General features: G+C 46.7%; 1 protein-coding gene across 1 annotated transcript in view; it reads left to right on the top strand.

Annotated features, from left to right (window-relative positions):
- efnb2a (ephrin-B2a) overlaps positions 1 to 9,746 on the top strand; it is a 31,768-nt gene continuing 22,022 nt past the window's right edge. Inside the window, exon 1 of the mRNA XM_039818161.1 lies at positions 1 to 921. Within this exon, the coding sequence (XP_039674095.1) occupies positions 809 to 921 (113 nt within the window). The 5' untranslated portion in view covers positions 1 to 808. The remainder of the gene's footprint in view (positions 922 to 9,746) is intronic.

The raw sequence follows: 9,746 nt of genomic DNA, 5'->3' as shown, positions 1-9,746 counted from the left end.
AGCAGTGCTGAGGCATCACCATACCCTGCGTTGTGTGCGGCCGTTTTTTTTTTGGTGGACGGTTCTGCACGATTCCGCCGCGGCACTTTGTTGGGGAGGGAACCCTTCTAGTATGAGAACTTCCATTCCAGCTCCTTTGATTTCTTTCATTCTCATATTTGATCATTTTCTTCATTTTGACCATCCGACCTCATTGTTTCGCCCTCCTCATTTCCCCGCTGCTGTCACCCACAGTTCGTGTCTGAGCGCCAGCTGAAAGGGGATCTCTCTCTCTCTCTCTCCCTCTCTCTCTCCATTCCTCCACCAGACATCACTGTCCTCTTCTCCGCTGCTGCCGCTGCTGTTGCTGTCGCTGTTGCTGCTGCTCGGGATTTCGGCGTGCATTGCTGGACTATAATAACGCAGGGGGATTTATATTTGTATTGATTTCCATCTGCCGCCCGGCCCACAGCGGACAACCAGCACTTTTTTCTTCTTCTTCTCTCTGAGGGATGTATTACAGCTCTGAACAGGGGAGAATATAAAGCCACTGTCCGCTGAGTGAACTATACTGCCGAGCGTGCGCCTTTTGGTTTTTTGGAGCAGGTCTCTCATCGGGAGATGCTCTGGTAGGCTACGGTGTGATCGGGGGTTTGTGGTCCGTGCGCATCCCCACTGGATCGGGATCTAAGGTGAAGAAATTGCCGCGGTCAGCGGTTTTTCTGGAGCGCTTTATTTTTTGTGTGTGTTGTGGACATTTTTGGTTATTTTTTGTTTGTTGTTGCTGTGAGAAGGATTGTGCACCCACCCGGAGGCGCGCAGGCTAACCATGGGGGACTCGATGTGGAGATATTATTTTGGAGTTCTGTTTATTGCCTTCAAAGTGGACATGTGCCGGGCGCTCATCCTGGAGTCCATCTACTGGAACACAACAAATACCAAGTAAGTGGAGCACAAGCCGCCCGTAGCCTACTATAGGCTACTGCCCCCCCCGTACTGCGCCGTATATACGCGCTCCCGTGCGGCGACCATTTCATGCCAGACTCTGTTGAAAAATCAGACAATTTAATGCTGGCTTACTTGCCGCCTTGCCCCATGTCTTCTAGGCTGCGCGTAAAATACAGATACAACTCTTCAATTCAGCATACGTCGGGTGGAACAAAGAGCTCTCAGAGTAGCGAGATTTCAAATTTGAAATTTATATTCGCCTGTTATCTTCACAGTCCTTTCCCCAAGGCGATCTGTTGGAATTCCGTCTCGAAAGTAACATTTTTTTAATCAAAAATAAATACAGCTTATGCCGAGTTTCCCCAGAGAACATTAACGATCCGTGAAAAAAACCCACAACAACCTAAATGGATCTGTTCTGTACCCGCTCTGCAGCTTTAACTCCCACATTTTCTGACCGGAGTTTGGCTTTGTATCGCTGAGACTGCTCGGGGTTAACTGCGAGATAAAATGAGCCGAAATGATAAAGCCATCATCCAAAACACCTGTCAAGATAAGGGAAACTGTGTTTTGGCTCTGCTCGTTGCTTCGCCGCTGAGCTCATACATTTACTGTTCGGGTCTTGTCGCCGTTGGGGAATATTTACGCACAGAGCAGCGGGCGGCGAGGGCCGATCGGGCCGTGCGTCGTGGTGCACTCAGCGGCGCGCAAACCCGCCTCACAGGGACACAGCTCGGCACAGTTTGTGCGATTCGTCTATTGTCTGTTGTTTAATGGCATATTTCTGCGGAGTTAGTCAGGCATGTGGCGCAGTTTGGGTTGTTGGGAAGTAAATGCATTTGGACGGTAGCCGTGCGCTTCGCTTCCTCGGTCCACTATTAACTTGGACTATAGGCGTAAAGCTATTACAATTCATATCTGACTGTAACAGGTCCGAATCTATTAAAATAGCGAGCTCTGAAGCTGTATTGAGCTCATTAGCAGGACCGTTTATTCCCTCGCAGTTCACTGGATCGAATATTGGATCTGTAACGAAGATAATATTAATGAGAGAGAGATCGAAGAGAAATGAGTGTTGTGTGTTTAAGGCTGGGACGCAGCAGCGGGCCTCTGATGCTCTGCTGCGGGTTCCAACACGGTGCGAGTGTGTGTTTGTATGTGTGTGTGTGTGTGTGTATGTGTATAGAATAAAAATCTTTAGGCTAATTGATCAACGAGCCAAACTGTAGGGCGGATTATAGTGGGGATATATGGTTGAAATGCGATATTAAAAAACTTTGACTAGACCGTGCATGGTGCGCCTCTCAGCCCGCTGCTCTGCTCTCCATTTGCAACCTTTTCTTGCTCCTGTTCGGAGCCTGGCTGTTAAAAATAATAAGAATAATAAAAAAACGTCACACCCGCGGATCTGGCTGCGTTCAGATGTACAATTCCACGATGTCCCGTACACCCAATGCGTGTATGTTTAAAAAAATCTATAATAAAATAGTGCTTTAACTATGACCATCGGTGGGTGATTATTAGGCAAATCAGGCGAACAAACACGGGCCCCCAAACACGACATTCTCGCATCCCTGCCCGTTTGGATGTCAAATCCCATTCACTCATCTCAAACAATCCTGCGCCTCCTAAATATTCCTACAGGCCAAGAATGGCGGTTAAACTCTTTTCTGCAAAGTAAAATAAAGGTGTCTTTCTCCCCCTGTACACCCCTGCGCTCAGCCCGGCGGGGGGCGCCCCTCTTTGTGGCCGTTTGGTCACGGCCATACTCCCAACTCGCTCAATAATTCAGCTTTTCAGCTTTTGGCTCCGGCGCAGCCTGAAAGAGCCTCTCTCCCCTCTCTGTCTGCTGCCTTTCCCCTCACTGAAACACACACACAATCGAGTCGGTGTGATGGTCTAACAGGTGTCTGTTGTTGCACGGCCCATGGCTGCTGGAGAGCAACGTTAACTCGGGTCGTGTGTGTGTGTGTGTTTGTGCCATGTATTTCTGTATTATGTGGAGGACTGGCTGTGTTGTCTGCGGGACAGAGAGCTGGTCCTCGGCCTTCTAGCCTCTTGACTGCCACTGCCATCCGGGTCCCAACGCGTTTCACCCAATGACGCACTCATTTATACTTTAGTTTTAAAAGAGAGAGACGGGCAGAACAAAACGAGGTTTTAAATAGGGCTGAGCAATAAATCGATATTATAGCGACATCGATGTATGAGGCTAGATATCGCCTTAAATTTTGATAACCTATATGACAAGGCTTATTTAAAGGCTTCATTACAGTAAAGAGATGTCATTTTCTGAACTTACCAGACTGTTGTAAATGTTCTGTTATTTGCATTTACCCACTCAGTCGTTGTAACCACATTATTGGTGATTATTTCTCAAAATTGTCATTGTGTTAATATTTTGTGAAAGCACCACATTTCAACCCTACAATATCGCTTTGTTTTTGGTCCAAAATATCGTCATATTTGATTTTCTCCACATCGCCCAGCTCTAGGTGTAAAGGTTAATATCAGTCGAGGTTGCACTTTGCACACCTATATGTCTGCTATACAGCCTAATGTATATGTGTAGTCCCCTGCTCTATAGTGCCATTTGATGACCAGTTGGTCTTATTAGAGAGGGGGTGACGACAAAACACCCAAATGGTTCTGGGAACGCTTGACTCTGATGTGTGGAGAGATTGCAGTCTAAAGCGATGCAAAATGGCAACTCAACAGCAAATATGAACACTGCTAACATATATATATCTATATTTTTTTTTCTATGCATGGACTTCACTTTGCTTACTGGCAAAGCTTTCTTTCTATATAGGGCTCGCCCAACAAGTCATTTTGTGCTTTGAAAATGCCCTTCTCATAGAACATGAAACCTTCTCCATCTCGGAGCTGCAGCTCTTGCAAATTAGTATGTCGTTTCACTTTTGACTCAGAAAGGGGGACAAAACAAAAAGAGGGAAATGTGTCCACCCTCAGAGCAAGTATAGGCCTTGGGCTGCCGCATACGCCGTATAGGCATTCCGCGGCATTAGTGTGTGCATGTGCACATTCTCGGCGTTGTGTCTGGGTGAGGAGTTCAGAGGTAAAAGGCCACCGGGTGATATCATTGTGCGAGCGCTCGCCTCTTTCTGATCAGGCGACCAGCCCTGTGTGAGTTGCCTCCTTTTATTTGTTAATTTTTTTTGGGAGCAGAGCAACAGTCACGTCAGTTTGTAGTTCAAGTCCTCTGGCTGACAAAAATCCCAACTTTTCCTCTTTACTCACTGGAGGAGATGTTGGTTAGAGCTGCGAAGATGAATCGATTAATCGATTTGTTGTCAACTATTCAATTAATCGCCCACTATTTTGATAATCGATTAATCGATTTGAGTCGTTTTTTTATGTAAAAAAAAAGAAGTGAATATTTCGTGGTTTCTTCACTCCTCTCTGTCACAGTGAACTGAATATATTTGAAACCACTAGCATGGCTCGGTGTAAAGTTAAAAAATAGCCCTGACAACAATTCCTACCTTGTTTAAGGCTGCAAAGATGAATTAGTTAGTTGTCAACTTAATTAACTATAACTATAAACATGTATGCACATACAACATACAACTATATTTACTATAAAATACTATTATGATAATAGATTGATCGGTTTGAGTCATTGTTTTATGAAAAAGAGTAAAAATTCTCTGATTCCAGCGTGTTAAATGTGAATATTTTCTAGTTTATTCTCTCCTCTGGGACAGGAAACTGAATATCTTTGACATTTTGGACAAAACAAGACATTTGAGGACGTCATCTTGGGCTTTTGGGGGGAACACTGATCCACTTTTTTTCCACCAATTTTCTGACTTTTTAGAGACCAAAACAACTAATCCATTCATCCAGAAAGTAATCCCCAGACTATTAATGAATGGCCTATGAGAATAAGCGGTCGTCGCAGCCCTGCTGTTGATGAGGAAGAGTTAAGTTCAAGTTTGGGATCAGGAGAGAACACCGTACTGCTCGTTTCCCCCACGCAGTTTAGTGTGTGATAAATAACCTTTTGCTGCAGAGTGTGTATCTCTTTTCACAGCTCGTTGAAAGTCCTCATGCCTCCTGCTCGCTGACGGAGAGCCCCGGAGCGTGAATATCTTTATGCAGCAGGTCAGCAATATGCTCAACAGCCCGAGTTGTCCCTGCCTCTGCGTCCCTCTTTTGCTTTTGCGTTAGTCTTCCTCTTTTGACTATTCAAGGAGGGATGAATGTTAGAAATGTGAAGGCTGCGGGCCAGTCTAATGCCTTTGTGTGTGTAGGCCGGGGGTTGAGGATAAAGAAACAGCTAAGGCTCTCTCTCTCGCTCTTACTCCGTGTGTACTAAGTGTGTGTGTGTGTGTGTGTGTGTGCGTGCGTGCGTCCATAAAAAAAAAATCCTCAGGGCCTACGACTGTGTCGATTAAACCTCATTGTTGTTTGCGCTTTACTACTTTACTGCCCTTATGCATGAACCTGCGAAGGAAAAAAAAACAAGAGAATGACCCCGCCACCCCCCCGCACACACACACACACACACACACACACACACACACACACACACACACACACACACACACACACACACACACACACACACACACACACACACACACACACACCTCCTTCTTCTGCTAATCCATTTTGTAGTTGGGAGGGAGAAACAAAAGGGAAGCCTGCTTTACATGCTTTATGTAAAAGGAGCGCTCCCTCTCTTCCACGGCAGTTCATTAAGAGATTACATAGAAGCCCAAAGGCCCTTTGTGACCGGGCAGTGACGGGGGCACCTCTGTGGGTCCTTTTGTGAATGTAGGGGTCGGGGGGGGGGGGGGGGAGAGAGAGTGAGGGGTGGGCATAGAGATGCAAGTCCATCATGAATGACTGACGAGGCCTTGTGTGCTGAATGTGGTAACCGTGCCTTCCCTCTTCCTCCCAAACCCCTGCAGTGCCTCTAATTTTTTGCCTTTTTCTCGTCTTCCCTTTCTTTCTGGAGCGCAGAGAGAGAAAGATCAGTTGCTTTAATTTAGCTGCATCGATCGGCAGAGAGGGTGAGGTTAAAATAAAATGGAAGGAGAGAAAGAGCCATGTTGGACACGGGGCTTCACACTGCCCCGGTTATGGAGGTTTGACGTGGCTTTTTTTGTAATGATTCCTGCCAAGAGAACGAGAAAAGTTGATGATTAAGATTGTGTAATAAAAAGAACAGGGAGCGAAAGAAATAGGAAGAAGCAAGAGAAATGAAACAGAGAGGGAGAGAAGAAAGCGCCGGGGCCCCTTGGGGGGGGGGCGAGGAGGGTAATTATGTCTAGGCCTGCTCAGAACCCAAAGGCCTGGATTACTGGATGAAAGGTAGGGCCGAGGCTCGGAGAGCAGACAGAACCACAGAGAGGGGACTGTGAGGTGGGGGGGGGGATATAGGGTGACAGGCGGCGTGGAGACCTCTGTCCTCTCAGGCCGACTGAGGGTAAAAGCCGGGGTTGCTGCGAAAGCTTTGCGGGCGGATTAACCCTCACTATGCCCCGGCTTGGCCTCTCTGTCTGCCGCCCCTAATGAATCCTCGCAGTGCAGCGGGGGTTCCGAGTCAAACAGTTGCTCTTGATCTGCAGTAAATATTCTCCCCCCCCCCCCCCTCGTTTCACTTGGCTTTCTTATAACTTCAGGGCCACAGGAAGAGAACGGAGGGAAGACTGGGACCGGGGATTACACCGGGGGCGGGCCACCGGGGCTCTGTTTTGTCACACACAGATCCAACAGTCCAGCGGTTTAAATAGAAAGTCTGAAAGAGAGACATGGGGGGGGGGGGAGGAAGGGAAGGAATGAAGGGGGTTACATGGAGATGTGCAGTGACAGGAGGACGCAGGGGAGAGAGAAGGTAGAAGAGATCAGAGACTCACAGATGAGAGATCTTACTTTTTGGGTGTTGTTTTCTTTCTTTCTTTTTCTTTTTATTGGTGATAGGTGCAGTGGTCATAACCTCAGGAAGCAGGACAACACAACCACTCCTCCTCCTCCTCCTCCTCCTCCTCCTCCTTTTTTTCCATTTGCCTCTAACACTTCCTCTCCCCTCCCCTCCCCAAAAACACACACACACACACACACACACACACACACACACACACACACACACACACACGCTAAAAAAAACACCAAACCTAAAGGTGGAGAAAGGTGGTTAGAAGATAAATGAGAAAACAAACAGATGTCAGCTCTCCAGGAATCCCCCACCTGTGTGTCTGAGTCACTTTCACAAAAGATCATTTCATCCATGCGTTCCCTTTTTTTTTCGTGAAAGTCCCAAAGTTCCAGCCATCACAAAGCAAGCTACGGACGTGCAATCACACAGGCACAAGTCCCTGCTTTTAAAAAAAGAATACAACCTTTTCCACAGAAAACCTGTGTGTGTGTGTGTGTGTGTGTGTGTGTGTGTGTGTGTGTGTGTGTGTGTGTGTGTGTGTGTGTGTGTGTGTGTGTGTGTGTGTGTGTGTGTGTGTGTGTGTGTTAGAAGGAATTTGCAGCTGTCTGATTTTGGCCGTTTTCATTATGAAAACCTTGTCAGCATGATAAAAGCTTTGATTTCCAACTCTGGCAGAGATGGGGGGGGGGAGTTGGGCCCACCTGTGGCTGTTCTCACCTTGCCAGCAAATGGCCTGGCGGCTGTGGTTAGAGATGAGAGGAGTGAGCCCATGGAGCCGACAGCTCTATGTGTTTGTTTGTAGGGGGAGTGGAGGAGAGCGGATAGAGGGATAAACATCGATGAGAGGAGGAGGAAGAGGAGTGCCACTGTACAGAGTGTCGTGAGACGTTGTGTTTTGCAAGGTTTCACTTTTATACTTTTATACTGCCGTGTGTTATTGTCCCGAGTCCGACACGGGCGTGCCATTTGAAAACGACCACAACATTCAGTAGGGCTGAAAACTAACACTTACTTTCATCGTCTATTAGCTGCTTGATTCATCTTTGGTCTATCAAATGTCAGAAAACATCCCAAAAAATCCCAAAATGACGTCCTCAAAGGTCTTGATTTGTCCACAACTCAAAGACATTCACTTTGCAGTCACAGAGTGAAGACACTAGCAACGGATCAAACCAATTAATCAATTATCCAAATATAGTTTTAATAGTTGACAACTAATGGATAAAATCTTTGTGGCTCTAATATCCATGTAACATTTCAAGTTGTATATTCCACCAGCGTCCCGCGGGATCAACAGCGGCCGTTGACTGTATTTAATTAGCCAATACCGACAGTAAGTGGATGTCCTTACATTAGCCCACAATGTTTACATCCAGCCTGTAATGCCTTGTAATGCCTAATCTGCAGACTAGCACAGCAGCAGACCTCTGTGATAAAGTGCTCTCGCATCTCAGGAATATTAGGGGCCCTACTAAAGAAAGGCTTTTTATGGGGGGGGGGGTTGAAGGGCCAAGTGTGCCCGAAAACAGGACGGGGGTTCGGGTCAAATGCATTTAGATTCATGAGATGGCGGGGCAAGCTTTGTTTTGGTACTCATCCTTGCTATCTCTGCAGCTGCTGCATCAGGCCGGTGTGTGTGTGTGTGTGTGTGTGTGTGTGTGTGTGTGTGTGTGTGTGTGTGTGTGTGTGTGTGTGACCTTCTCTACCTGGAGTATGGTTCTTCTGGCTGCCAGTGGGCCAGGTGTCTGCTATCTGACACACACTCACACACACATATCCAGCCACGGCGCGGCGCAGGCAGGGGGAGGAGGCCGAGCGCGGGAGGGGAGGGGCAGAACTAATGAATGAGTGTCTGACTTGACAATCTCCCTGTCTCCGCGTCTCTTCTCTCGTTCCTCGCCGTTTCTTCCCCCTCCTTTTGTGTTCCCTCTGAGAGACAATCCAGAATAGCTCCAATTCGCCCTGCATCGGCCTCTTGGCAGCTTCTCTTTAAACCCACATTCAAACAGTCGTTTTCTTCTCTGTCAGCATTTAGTGAACCCTTTTATTATACAGCACTTTGCTGTAAATCAGCTGGCTAAAATACCAGAGATGTAACAGAGAGGATGGTGTGTGTGTTTTTTTTTTGTGTGCCCCCGGCTAGGGCAGATCTCAATTTGGAATTGTAAAGGCAGTGAAAGAACAGGATACAGCCATTATGATACCATATCTCATATTGTGTAGGAGAAGCACACGGAGTAGACAGCCAGCGTGTGTGTGTGTGTGTGTGTGTGTGTGTGTGTGTGTGTGTGTGTGTGTGAGAGAAGCAGTGACATTTGCTTCAGCTGTGTGCCGTGTGCTGCAGCTCTGCCCGTGCGTTAGCTTTCTGTCGCCTCAGTCACGTTTGATCTGCTAGTCGCCCAATTCCTCTAGAGATAGCATTCATGCTAGCAGAGCAGATAGCATTGTCAGAAAGGTGTGAGCGGATGTATGCATACAGTATGTACTTTAAAGTAGGTGTGGGCCTGCGCCTGTGTGTGCGTGTGTGTGTGTGTGTTTGACTTTCTAATAGCCTCGAGATAGACTTTCAGACATTTTTTTTGTATTTCTGCTTTAGGGAGTTATGTGTCCAACCTATTTCTTTATCAAAAAATGTACCAACAAAACCAGTATTTAGGGAAACTACCTCTAAAACCTTTGTTTGTGTAAGAAGATGGACTCAGATAATTTTCTTTACGTTTCTTTCATAAAAAAATGACTTAAATCGATAATCAAAATAGTTGGAGATTCATTTAATAGTTGACAACTAATGGACTAATCTGTGCAGCTCCAAACCAGATGGGAATTGTTGGCAGGAGCCATGCTAACTGTTTGCGCATGGCTTCAGCCTTTATGCTAATCCCGGCTGAACCCGTCCTGACACTAGCTTTAA

This window comes from Perca fluviatilis, chromosome 12 (genome assembly GCF_010015445.1).
Source record: "Perca fluviatilis chromosome 12, GENO_Pfluv_1.0, whole genome shotgun sequence".
Classification (NCBI taxonomy): Eukaryota; Metazoa; Chordata; class Actinopteri; order Perciformes; family Percidae; genus Perca; species Perca fluviatilis.
This window is presented reverse-complemented; position numbering and strand designations above follow the sequence as displayed.